This window comes from Rhinolophus sinicus, chromosome 13, assembly GCF_057876585.1.
Source record: "Rhinolophus sinicus isolate RSI-liver-muscle chromosome 13, RSI-T2T, whole genome shotgun sequence".
Lineage (NCBI taxonomy): Eukaryota > Metazoa > Chordata > Mammalia > Chiroptera > Rhinolophidae > Rhinolophus > Rhinolophus sinicus.
The window spans coordinates 30,230,033-30,244,154 of record NC_142513.1 but is presented as its reverse complement, the minus strand read 5'-3'; the positions used below and the strand labels follow the sequence as shown (position 1 = coordinate 30,244,154).

General features: G+C 39.7%; 1 protein-coding gene across 9 annotated transcripts in view; it reads right to left on the bottom strand.

Annotated features, from left to right (window-relative positions):
• The window catches only part of PLCB4 (phospholipase C beta 4), a 400,724-nt gene that overhangs the window by 132,783 nt on the left and 253,819 nt on the right, over positions 1–14,122 (bottom strand). For all 9 annotated transcript variants that reach the window (XM_074318158.2, XM_074318162.2, XM_074318160.2 and 6 more), the window contains 2 exons: positions 1,532–1,612; positions 618–677 (listed from right to left, as the gene is read on the bottom strand). In XM_074318158.2, the coding sequence (XP_074174259.2) occupies positions 618–677; positions 1,532–1,612 (141 nt within the window). The remainder of the gene's footprint in view (positions 1–617; positions 678–1,531; positions 1,613–14,122) is intronic.

Genomic DNA, 14,122 nt, shown 5'->3' with positions numbered 1-14,122 from the left:
GGATAGCTTGAAAAATAAAAACAAAACAAAGTTTGTAACAAAATTTTGTTTTGAACATCTAAAAACCTGCAGGGCTATTATGGAAAAGAGAATAAACACTGTGCTAGAATATTCTAGAAAAAAACATCTTTTAAATTCCTAGCACCACTATGCAAACGTCTTATTCAAACAAATCAGTCACTGTCACAGTGACTTCACACAGAAGGCTGACTTATGTGCTCTGTCATTTTTTTTTTTTCCTTAGAGGCAAACCGACCCTTCAAGGTGAGCCAGTGTCTGCATGCATAGGTGCACAAAAATGGAACTACCCACGCCACGTAAATTTCCACATCACCCACGACCAGCAATGACTCACTGTTTGCTAAAAAAAAAAAGGGCAGAGGGATTTTGATGCTGGTATCAAGCAAGGATCTTTGCTTTCAAGGGTTAATAACATTTCTAATATAACTAAACATAATGCAAGGCAAATCACCCAACAGTTATTCATGAGAAGATTTCTAAACTGTTCTCAGTTCCCAGCTGATGATTTGGGGGCAGTAACAGGTTAAATAGTATTTAGGAGACCATTTCTAATCTAAGCAAATCTGTGTTTAGAAGCAAACACCAATCACAGGTACCTTTGGTGTGGCTCCCAACCGAACACTGTTGATGAGGGAGCATTCTAGCACTTGTCCTTCCTGAAAAAGAGAGAGTGAAATACAGCAGTGAGCCAAAGTTCTGCCAGTCCTATGGCACAAACAAGGTACTTAGCAAATGTTTGTGATGATGAAGGCAATACTGATTAGAGTAAGGTAGAAGAGGGAGTGAAAACAATAATAATTTGTACCAATCAGAAATAGTCAAGACCCAAAACATCCCAGTTCAAATGTGTGTATATATATATACATATATATGTATGTGTGTGTGTATATACATATATATATATATACACACACACATAAATGCACCTCTGAATAATTATTTACAAAATGTTTACAAAATGCAGTACTTTTTTTTACATATAATAGGTGTACATGAAATAGTAAGTGGCAGTAATACTATTTATATATAACTCCAATTTTACTTTCCTTAAATTCAGCTCAAAGGTTCATGAAATGTGTCCATTGTGTCATGCATTGAGTTAAACCCTGCAATGTACCCAGAAGAACACGCTCTTCGTGTACCTTGGAGACCAGCTTGAACAGCTCTTCTTCTGGGAAACCTTCCTAATTGCCAAGATTAAATCAGACCTGCCTGTTTTAAGCTCTTGTAACAGTCTGACCTTTCCCTTCACAACACTCAATGACTTGTACCTTTTTTTTTTTCTGGTTTTTGATGCCTGATTTTGCTCTTAGACTGTAATCTATGAGGACTAGGATTATGTCTTTGTCACCACTGTATCCCCATGCCTGGCACTGGAAGCACATTTCTAAAAATCTTGAATAAACGAGTAAGCATAGGGTCCATGCGCTCAAGAAGCACTCTGTCTAGTCATCGAGAAATAAAATGGCTTAACCCAGACAACAGAAAAGAACAACTCGCTGTGCCATACCTTGCCTTCACTTTTCCAGGTCAGAAAGAAGCCAAATTCATCCACTTTGAAGAGGCAGTTCGGTTCGAACACAATGGATTCCTGTGAAAAAGAAACGTGTTGATCTGCATGACTTACACCATTTTGAATCTAATAAAAATGCAAATATCTTTTAGCCTCTAAACAAGGGAAAACAAGAAATCACCCTTTCGCATCCTGAATCGAACAACCACACTTAGTATAAAATGTTTTCATTTTGAAAACTTTTTGCATTCACATTTGTATTGAAAGACTGACCAATTTTATGCAGCATCTTCCTCTAGAATAGCTTCAGGAACACAACACACGGATGTCCTAAAGGTCACAGAGAAGAAAGTTTCTCTAAGATCATGGAAGAAGGGCTCCCGGAAAGAAGAAGGACTCCCCAGATTCCTGCTCACCTGTCTCCCTCCACACAAGAGGACTCATTGCCCGCATCTAACGTGATGTCAAAAATCAGGAGATACTATTTTTGAAAGTCGTCGTTTTTGTTTTTCTGTCTACACAATTCAGCATTCAGATGTTTGCTCAGAACACTGCTGAGATTTTTGCTTTTATATCCAACCTCATTTGATGCCCTGTGAACCAGAACTTGAGGGCACTTTGAGTCCTTGAACCAGCACAACAGCGCCCATATCACCGGGGAGCTTGACTGCACTGCAGAATCTAGGGCTCCAGCCCAGAAGGACCGAATCAGAGTCTCTGGGGTGAGGACCAGAAATGTGTGTTCCCACAAGCCCTCCATGGGATTCGGAGGCACGCTGAAGTTTGAGATCCACTGCTATGGACTTTGGCACCCGATGCTCTAGTGAAGACTACAGAATCAAAATTTAAATCAAGAAGGAATGCTGGCCAAATGCAAGGATCCTGGAGCAGCTATGTTGTATTTGCCAAAAGATTCCTGGTTTTTAGTTAGAAAGCACCGTTGTGCTTACGAACACCGGGAAAATTCTATGTCACTGAGAGAAAAAAGGGTATTTACGAAATGAACCCAGATGCCCTCCACCTCTGTTTGCATTACACCAAGACTTGGCACTTATGTGTCAACAAATCCACAGTTTGTCTCCTGACCTAAAGAATTTGTCCTCCTAGGTAAATAAAATGCCAGCAATAAGGCACCTATCTGGCAAACACGGATTGAGGTAGTGACTTAAAACAAACAGAGAGTACTTATGGGATTAAGACTTTAAACCAGTTCCGACTCTTAGCTTCATCTATCAAAATGTGTCTTTCTAAATTCTAGGGAAGCAGCAACATTCATCAGGTAAATCCAATGTCAAGATCCTGGGCCACCATCAAGTGACAGAATGAACAAAGCTAGTCTTCCCATTTGTTTGGGTAGTTTTACGACAGATGAAGAATTATCATACGTATTTTAACTCTGTACCATGCATGCGCTAGGCCCTGGAGTCACACCAATGAATAAGACAAAGGAAGGGGTTTGGTATGCCCTTTGTCTTTAGAATCAAAACCCAGGTCTGCCACTTATTTATTATTTACCTTCTCCCAGAAAGATCCTTTCTAAGTCTCAGAATCCTTGTCTAATAAGTGAAAGTATTTACACCTGCCTTTCAGGCCTACCGTGGGAATTCAATGAGATGGTAAATGTAAGGTCCTTAGCACACAGTTACAATTCAGCAAGGGGTAGCTACTATCAACAATGGGTGGTTCAAATTTCCATTTGTGGTAGCACATTGCTAACAATATGAAATTGCCAATAGGTGATGTTTTTAGATCCACAACGAGGTACTTCTGGATGGTTCAATTTCTCGTAAAACGTTTGACTCTGACACTGATCCTTTAGATGGGTCTTAGAGAATGAGGAGTAGTTATCCAGGTAAAGCAGGATGCCAGGCAGGGGGAGCAGCATTTGTAATGACATGAAGGCTTGTCCTGACACTAGGGATTTCTGAGGAGTTGAGGTAGTTAGAACATCTCAAGGGAGTGACAGGGATGAGACTGGGCACATAAATATGGCTAAATCAGAAGGGTGTTTGTACAACAGACAAAAAGGCCATCTTGACCCAAAAGGTCATAGGGAGTCTTAAATCATTACTGATTCAGAAATGGAAACTATTGCCTAATTAAACTATGAGAATTGACATATTTTAGAGTATTTCACAAGCAACATCCTAATGACAATGAAGAATTCTGGTGCAGTATGTCCTAAAATTGTATTTACAGAGTAAACCCACAATGACTCAGCTACCATCATATTATTTATTTAGGTGCAACCTATCCAATTCCAAATAAGGATTTGAGATGATTCATGAAATGTGCACAATGAATAAGAATGGTTTTCCAACTTATTTTGAGGTGGAACTTCAGTTCCTTTGTCTCCATAACTGCAATAATGATTCTTTCTTTGTTCCTTTCTCACTTACTCAGTACCCCCAGAGCTTATCATCACTACCTTGAAATTTTGATTCCTATGGTAACATCCAATTCTTGGACCATTTCATCTGATCCCCTAGCTATACAGTCCTCATTCCCCTACATCTGACATCTTTGCACCTTCCTGTACATTAACGCTACCAATCTTTTATCTATCAGACTTCCCGTTACTTCCATCTTTGTCTAGCTTATTTCCATAACCCAGTATTACAATCACTTCCTCACAGACACCCTTCACTCCAATGTCTTCATTTTCTGTTTCTAAGTCTATCCTATCCATATTTTATCACTAAACTTGAAGAAAATCACAAAACTGGATTGTCTGGCTTTCGTTTAAATTCAAGATTTACAAGCTTCAAACGGATACTCAACAACAACTTTCAAATTTTTAATTATTTCTTAAAACATTCCCCACTCTTTGAAAGGACTGTTTCATTGCTTCTTCTCAAACCCCTTTACTCCCAGTCAATTACTGTGCTTTACTAAATGAAGAAAAGCTCTCATCATGAGAACCTCTCTCCTTCTTTCCTCCTAATGAAGCATGCTTTCTACTGTCAAAGGCTAATCACCCCCGCTTCTGCTCCACATTCAATCCTCTTCCAGATTAGATCCTTTTTCGCCTACACAAGGACTTCAGTCCTTTATTTATCACCACCCAACACACTTCATTTTTCCCCTCTATTAGATCATTCCTTTAGAACACAAAAACAAGGCGTGGTAAAAAAATACAGTGAATGTTTAAACAAAAAATTTATTACTGTAAAAGACACATTGCCATTAATCTCCCTCAAAATACTCCCCCTCACTTCGAACACACGTATCATTCTTGCCACTTTCTGAAGCAGTTCTGGAAGTCTTCTTTTGTGAGTGTCTTTACTTTATCCTCCATCATGACAATGCTCCGTGTCACACATCGCTTCTGGTACAGCAACTTCTGTCAAATAAAAACATTATGGTGTGTCCTCATCCACCTTATTCACCGGATCTCACCATGTGACTTTTGGCCCTTTCCCCAAGTCAAAATGACCATGAAAGGGAAACGTTTTGAATTGATTCAGGACATCGAGGAAGCCACGACAGCACAACTAAAGACACTCATGAAAGAGGACTTCCAGAACTGCTTCAGAAAGTGGCAAGAACAATGGCATAAGTGTATTCGAAGAGGGGGGGGTATTTTGAGGAGGATTAATAGCAATGTGTCTTTTACTGTAATGATTTTTAAAAATTTAAATATTCACCGTATTTTGTGATCATACATCCGTCACTTACTACCTCATGTCTCTAATCCCTGTTAGGGCATAATATCTTGAAAAGTTTCTCTATATTCATTGTCTCCACTGCTTCTCTTTCTTACCATCCTTGACCAATTCCATCTGTCTTCCATTCCTATCACGCTCTAAAACTTCTCCGGCCAAGTTCACCATGACTTTCATGCAGCCAAATGCAGTATGCACGCTCTTCTTCTTATCTGGTTTGATCTTTAAGTGGTTGACTATTCCCTTCTTTTTGAAACACTCTCCAATCTTGACATCCTGGTTGTGTTCCATTCCTTTAATCTCTTTTCCTTCATTACCAGACTTCTACATTTTCCCCAGGATTTGGTTCTGGGAATTTTCATTTCTACTGTGTTCCTAGAGCTCATTTAATCCCGTGGCCATTTGTTGATGACACCCAAATTTGTAACAGCAGCTCATTTCTCTTGAAGTTCCAAATTCAGATACCTAACCCTTTACTTAACATCTCTACTCAGATGTTTAAAAATTAACATGTCCATAACTGAATTCTTTACTCCCCACCATTTCTCTACAAGTCTGTCCATCACAAGACTTCCTTTATGCTAAGTACCTACCCATTTATTGACACTAAAGAGTCGTCCTTGACTTTCCTTCACCCCACCATTACCCTGCTATTAACATGTCTACTTCCATAGCAATTTTTCATATGCATTCATCCTACTCCACCACCACCTTGGTGCAAAGCACCATCCTCTCTCCCATGGCTTGATCATCTCACTTCTACTCTTTCTTTCCACAGCAGCCAGATTGATTCTTTAAATGTTTAATCAGTTCATTAAACCAGTCAATGAATTTCCATCATATTTAGGATAAAATCTTACTCCTTGCCAAGGCCTGAAGTGTCCTGCATAATCTTTCTTTCTGTTCCTGCACTATCTTTTCTTTGTTCACTACAACCATCAGAATACTTCTTGAAATTCTCAAGCTCTTTCTAGCCTCACTTGCAGTTAGTTCTTCCTGTGCAGAAGTCTTTTCCTACCGTGTTTCCCCCAAAATAAGACCGAGCTGGACCATCAGCTCTAATGCACCTTTTAGAGCAAAAATTAATATAAGACCCGGTATCATATCATATCATATCATATCATATCATATCATATCATATCATATCATATCATATCATACCCGGTCTTATGTTATAGTAAAATAAGACCGGGTCTTATATTAATTTTTGCTCCAAAAGACACATTAGAGCTGGTGGTCCAGCTAGGTCTTATTTTCAGAGAAACACGGTACTTCCATTAGCATTAGCTGGCTCATCTTCATCCTACAGACCTCGCCTTAATTATCCCTTTTTTCGCGGGGGGTTTTCCCTGATCTCCTTAACAGGCTTCTCATTTTAGTCTCTATTACAGTCTCCTGATTATTTCCTTATTTGCACCAAACACAGTCTGTGATTATTTCATTTCTTTGTTTATTGATCTATGGCCTGGCGCCCACGCCAGAGTATAATCTTGAGGGCATATTCCTTGAAACTCTCTTGTTCACATCTGTGTTCCAAGCACCCAGAACATCAAAAGCATACTAAAACTAAATTCATGCACTAATGAAATGAAATAACATTTTCTCAAATAAAGAAATGAAATGAAATGAAATAACATTTTCTCAAATAAAATATTTTTATAGCAGGCTAATGCATAAAAGACAAACGAAGTTATTCAAATTGAGGGGGTTGCATGAGGCCCAGAACCCATCAGGGTCAGTCTTTGAGGGCTGTCAAGGGTTGGCATACAAATACAGGAACAATGTGTTGCGGCTGTCGGCCTGGAGGAAGTGGCCTCTGTTTCTAATTCATAATCTTAAAGGTTGAGTGTGGCTTTGAAGCACCTCCTGGGAATCCCTGCTGGACCAGGAGTACTGTTTGAGTGGCACTCCAAAGAAATCATTTTTGAAATGGGATAAGAACTCTGGGTGAGAAGAAGAAAAATAAGGCAAAATAGCAAAATAAGGACAGTAGAAGATAGCTTTTAGAAACGCTTGTCAGGAGGTCCTGCAGAGTGAACACAGGATGCTGTTTTGTCTCTAGGCTTTCTAACCACAAAAGGAAAAAAGGAAAAAGTATCATTTACCATATAGTGTCCACAGTTCATAGATAAAAACATAACAGATATTAGGAGGCAACTGCCAGAACAGAAATTCTCCAGTGGGACCTCTTAGACGTTCTGACCAATTCTAAACACAAGGTTTCTGACAAAGCCCAAAATACGCTTGTCAACCGTGACTAGAAGATTCTTGCACCAAATGTATTCAAACTACCCATGGAAATTAGAGAGCAATTCGTAACTGTACAGACTGTGTTTGTTACTGGGTTGTTATGGAGCAGTGTTTTTCATTATCTCATACATCGTGTTGGAATTTTCTCAGATCCTAATACCAAGAAAAACCGTTTTTCCTGATCAGTGTCTTTCCTTGCAATCTAATGTACAATGTGAATACTAGGATTGTTTCTCTTTCTTGCATTGCTTCGACCACCAGGATCACAGGTAGCAAATCTGTGGCTCCTTTCAGCTTTATGGGGCATTTTTCTACCCACAGAGGGGCTGCCTGCTAATTTTGCCCCTAATTTGATATACTTTCCCAAGCTTTTTTTTTTCTTTCCTCCTTTCAACCTAAATACTTGTTCCTTTCATTTTATCTAGTGATACACATTTGTGTATTAGTTTCCTTTGGATTGTGAAAGAAACACGTGTAAATAAACACAAAAACCATTTTATGAGCACCGGAAACCAATGGGCATTTTACATTGGTGTTAGGGTCAGACAGACCTGACCTAGACGTGGCTAGACTCTTACAGGCTTTTCTGAGCTTAGTTTCTTCATTTCTGAAAGCAGGAACAACAGCAATAGTACCTATCTCATAGGTCACCTCTGGGCATTAGAGTGCTTGATACACAATCTGAACCCATTAAATTATTATTGATTAATATAATAATACAGTAAATAGTAATTATTACCAATGTTGCCAGTATTATTATTAATCATTCAAGAAACAAATGAGGTAAATACCACCACCCCTACCTTACAGATGAGAAAACTAATCCTAACTGGTCCTAAGTCGCCCAAATGGACACAGATAATATGTGGCGGAATTACATCGACATTGTGGCCGTGAGAATCTTTCTGTTACGTGGAGCTTTACCATGAGAACGGTCCCGCTGTGTGCTTCTTTCCTCTGATCCAGAAGGCACACCTGGAAGTCTAAGCATGAGCGAATCCCAGAGCTTGCAAATTTTTGTTGAACTCGACTTGCTGAATGTTTAGTGTTTGCACAGCGAAGTCAGGTTGTGTTTGTCCTTTGCCTGCGTCAGCCTCAGTTTACACATGCAGCACAAAGGACAAGCCATCAGAACAGTTTTATCTTCTTCCCTCTTCATGGGCATGTTGGTGAGTAGTGACCTGAAGAGATAATCCCTGGGTTGGGGGCCTCTGCCCTGAACCCCCCGACATGGCAGATCATACTTGCAGAGGGTGAGGGGCAATCAAATGAGTTATTGGGCAAGTTTTACAAGTGCTAGCAACGCACTATCTACCTTGGGCTCTAAGTTAAATGAAAGTGTCTCCCCTTCAATCACCAACTGGGAGCATTTCAAACAATCATTTCAGCAATGACTGTGAGATACAGTGAACCCTTATTGTGGTAGCAGGTGGAAAGTTTTAGTCCACTCATTTCATATTATTCTTATCTCAGAAATAAAGAATATCATCCACTTTCCAAGTGGCCTGGCTTAGAAGAGTTGATGAATGCTACTGAAAAGCAGTAAGAGGAGGCACAACAGCTTTCCTGATTTTTCTTGCTGTGTTTTAAAAAGAAACTGAAATTTGGCCTGATGGTGCTTATTACTGACAAGGTCTCTGCCATATCCTGGATTTGTGGGAATGTGGTCAGGTCAACTGGGATTTGAATATGGGGAAGGAAGGACGTGCTCAGATGAGCCACGTGAGAGTCAAACACTATGTTTCTGACTGCTTACTTCATGGTCATCAATAGTTATGAATCCCCACTTTCTCTTTTACTTGCAGATAAAGCCCTTAAATCTTTGGGACTTGATTTTTTTTTTATTAGTTTTGGTGTACCAAACAATGTTATAGACATTTCTATCCCTCACAAAGTGATAAAACCCCACACCGCCATCTACTACCCCTGTGACATTGATCGTATATAGCTGTTACAATTCCACTGATTCTATTCCCTGTGCTGTACTCCACATCTTGTGACTACATAGATATTAAATTATAGTTGACATTCCATATTACTCAGCTTCAGCTTCAGGTGTACAGTGCAGTGGTCAGGCATCTACACCGTCCATGAAGTGGTCATATGATCTCACTTATATGTGGAATCTAAAGAACCGGATAAATGAGGGACTTAAGTTTTAAGGTCTGCCAGTTTGAGATGCCGAACGCTTTGCATCTGTCTCTCTTTGTCTCTCTCTCTCCTGGAAGCACCTCTGATGTGGGCCTTCTGAAGCCAAACCTGAACGCTCTGATTCTGAGAGCACTTTTGTGTTGTAGCGAGACAGTTGTACCGAGACAGCTCCCAGATTCTTGCCACAGAACTTGAAGAAATTACTCCTAAGATATTTGGCAACTATCTGCAGCTTGCAGAAGAAAGAACAAAGTCAACAAAGCATGCCTTTAGGAGGAGTGGGTGGTCACTCAAAGTAACTTTCTTGGATGGGAAAACTTATGTAAGTGAAAACAGTTGCCTTAGCAACTAAAATAAGAAAAAAATTAAAGAAGACCAGCTTACTCAGAGCCAGGGAGGAAAAGAAGTGTTTCGTAATAAATATTTACAATAAATGTTAAAAATACATATATGTCACTTCCTTCTCCTTCCCCTCCCCCACCACCCCAAAGATTCTCTCCTTGAGCAAACTCTAGTCAGTCACCTCTGAATCTTCTTCCCAATGGGCCTCAGCTTTTGGACTTCTGTGTCTGTCTTTGCAATGCCCATTGGTAGCAAGAATCCTGCTAAGTTGGTTTAGCCAGAATCCCCCTTTTCAATATCTTATCACCCCTGATATCTGATGGGGTTTTGCAATCTCTACTATCTCCCAGGTGATGTCTGATCACCTGGTCTGCCTTCAGGAAGAATCCTGTTAGGTTGGTTCAGCCCAAACCTCCCCTAACCCCTGATGTTTCCTCTTAGTAATTTTCCACCCACTGACCCCCATCTATTCCTTGGCTATAAATCCCCTTTTCCTTGTTGTATTCAGAGTTGAGCTCGATCTCTCTCTCCTCCTGCAAAACCTCACTATAGCAGTCTCCTGAATACAGTCTGCCTTGCCATTCTTTTAACGAGTGTCATGAATAACTTTTTCTTTAACATCCCGCCCCCCACCACCAAATTCTAAAATCAACAAGGGATATGCTTTGCTGATGTTTAACACATGATTACAAGCTGGTAAATCCATCTTTTCAGTAAAGGACTTCTAATAAAAACACAATTACTTCCAGAATAATAAATTATACTAAGTGATTACACATACGGTGACATAGAGGACATATAACTGAAGAGGTAGGTCAAGGAAAGAATGTTGTAAACTATTGCTATATGGAGAGGGCAGCCATGGTTGAATAGTCACTAAAAGGAAAGGAATCTCAAATGACTTCCATGAAATTTCCTTATAAATATATGTGTTTCCCACTTAAATAATTCAGCTTTAAAAATGATATTCTTTATACTAGTTGCGTGATATGTCACTCCCTTCCCACTTTTGTTTTCTGAAATAGCTTAAATTTAGGCTTCAAAGATACACAGTTCCCACTGTCTTTCAGGACCAATTCCGGCTCTATCCCTTTTTATTGTGTTTAAAAGAAGTGCAGAAATGACTGAAGCATGCACACAGGACTACTGCCATCACCTAGAGAATTCTGCAGTGAGTACAGAGCTGGCTTCAGAAAATTGCAGGCAGTCCCAAAGACTTAGCATGTCACCGCCCTACATGGGGTGGAGTGGAGTTGTGGGGGGAAAGAGGAGGGGCATTGAAGAGGGCTGATGCATCAGTTGGGTCATCTAGGAACAAACATCAATATAGACTTGGAGAAATGTCTATTCAGGTCATCTGCCAATTTTTTAATTGGATTGTTTGTTTTCTTGTTGTTGAGTTGTATGAGTTCCTTATATATTTTGGATATTAACCCCTTATCGGAGGCATTATTTGCAAAAATCTTCTCCCATTCGGTTGGTTGCCTCTTTATTTTGTCGATGGTTTCTTTTGCTGTGCAGAAGCTTTTTAGTTTGATATAGTTCCATTAATTTATTTTAACACTTACTTCGCTTGCCTTTGAAGTTAAATTCATAAAATGTTCTTTGAGCCCAAGGTCCATTAGTTTAGTACCCATGTTTTCTTCTATGCAGTTAATTGTTTCAGGTCTCACATTTAGATCTTTGATCCATTTTAAATTAATTTTGGTACACAGTGACAGATAGCAGTCCAGTTTCATTCTTTTGCACGTGGCTATCCAATTCGCCCAGCACCATTTATTGAAGAGTCTGTCTTTTCGCTATTGTATGTTTTTGGCTTCTTTGTCGAAAATTATCTGTCCATATTTATGTGGGTTTATTTCTGGGTTCTCAATTCTATTCCATTGGTCTGTGTGTCTGTGTTTCTGCCAGTACCATACCATTTAGATTATTGTTGCCGTGTAGAACAAGCTGAAGTCAGGGAGTGTGATACCTCCAGCATTGTTTTTTTTTTCCTTAGGATTGCTTTAGCTATTCAGGGTCTTTTGTGGCAAGACAACTGACTCTGGGTGGTGAGCACACAATGTGATATATAAATGATGTATTACAGAATTGTACACCTGAAATCTATGTATCTTTACTAACAATTGTCACCCCAGTAAACTTTAATTAAAAAAGAAAAGAAAAGATAGACTTGGAAGTGTAAGAGATCTTCAGGGGAAATGCCTGTGAAAGACAAAGGGGAGAGGAAGCCGGACTAGACAGGGAGAGCCTTCAAACCATGAGTCAGGACTAACATCTCTGAAAGGAGAGACAGGAGGAAGGAAGGTTGTGTAGGATGGGTCTCAAGTGCAGTACAGCTCTGAGAATGGCTCTGTCAGGCAGATGGTGCCGTACAGCAGGACTGCCCACCAGAGGAGGGCAGGAAAGGGCCAGCCGGCTCCAGTATCTTTGCCATGACACCCACTGGCTGAGCACCTTGGCCTGATCTTTGCAGGGGTGCTGAAGATGCTAAAGCTGGGGGCTGTTCACTTACTTACTTTCTCTTGGAAGGCTTAAGTGGCACACCTCCATGGCTGCCACAGATGGTATCTCTTGCTAACCCTTCTCCAGAATCCCAAAAAGGACCTCCAGTTCCTGTTCTTGGTGCTCTTAAAATTCCTCAAAAATTAGGATCCATTTAAATAACAAAATATTTGAGTCCCATATATGTAACTATGGACTTCCTGGATCACTTTAGGTGTTTACCAAGTACCTGTTGAATGATGAATGAATTCCTTGCCAGGGATATACCAGTAAATAAAAACAAAGTCTCTGTGCTCTCATGGCTTATATTATGGGGCGGCAAGGGGGGGGTTGTTGACAATGAACGAAAAACCAAAAATATATCAGAAGTTGATAAATGTGAAGATAAAAATCTAAAAGGGTAGGGGAATATGTATGAGTATATGTATGCACACACTTTTTTTCTTAAACATAAGATGATCACGAAAGCCTCTTGGATGAAGTGACTTTGAGCAGAACCAGAATGAAGTGGGAAAATGAATCATGAGAACTGATGGCATATGGGGAAAAGAAGTCCAGAGAGGGAACTGAAAGTGCAAAGGCCCTGAGGCTGGAGTTTGCCTGGTATTTCAGGGAACATGGATGGGAAAGTAAAAGGAAAGGTCGTGTAGAGAACTCATAAGGCGAACAAGATGGACTTGGAAATCATTTGGAATGACCTAGGAAGCCACTGAAGGCTTAAACCAGAAGAGGGGCATATTCGAAAAAGATCCAACTTACTTATTCCTGATAACGGCCCTGTGAAGTAGGTATTACCACCCCCATTTTTCAGACAAGGAAGCTGTGGCTTAGTGCTTAGTGGGCTTAAGACTGCCTCATGATCCTCTTGAGTAGCAAAGCCAAAACTGAACCTATTTCTACTTAACCCCAAACTCATGCCCTTAACCAACTATGGGTATTTCAAACTCTTCCAGAAAGAGCTCTCTGGAAAAGATTTCACCTGAAATAACACTCAGGACAAAAACTCGTTCTTTATTTGCTGACAATATCCTGGCAACTTGGCACTGGGGAGTAAAAACTAGGCTCCTTTTCGCATCTCACCAAAGTTAAGAGGATGACCTGCACTCTTAAGTGCTTGGGGGAAGAAAACTCACAGCATAACAATAGAGATGCCAGAAAAACTGTCCTTAGGGTAACTCTTTGGCGGAAAGAGTATGTCATCCTAGATAACCTAGGAAGCTATACTGGTTCAGCCCATACGCTTCACTCAATGTTTCGCACAAGATGCCATTTTAGAGTAATTTCTTACTATTCATGACTTCAAGAGCAAGTAGATTAAAAACTATGTGTTTTTTAATTAATTTATTGGAATCAATATTAAATAGTAAAAAGACAGGCTTCCCAGCTGAGAATGTTTTTATGTCTATTTCCACTGACTGAAATAAAATATTACATTCCTTTCATGTAGTACATTTTATGTTGCTTTTGTTTCTTTTTAAAAAAAATTAGAGACTAAAAAAGTCCTGGTTAATACTTTTCTATCCCTCTATTGGTCATAAACTAGAGGTACTAATGTTCTTAGGGACACTTAGAGGGAAACAGATGAAAAATAAATTCTTTCCATCCTCATTTCCCTAAGAGAATCAAATTAAGAACCCTTGGATGTAATAGTATAATAATTATGGTTTAAAATAGA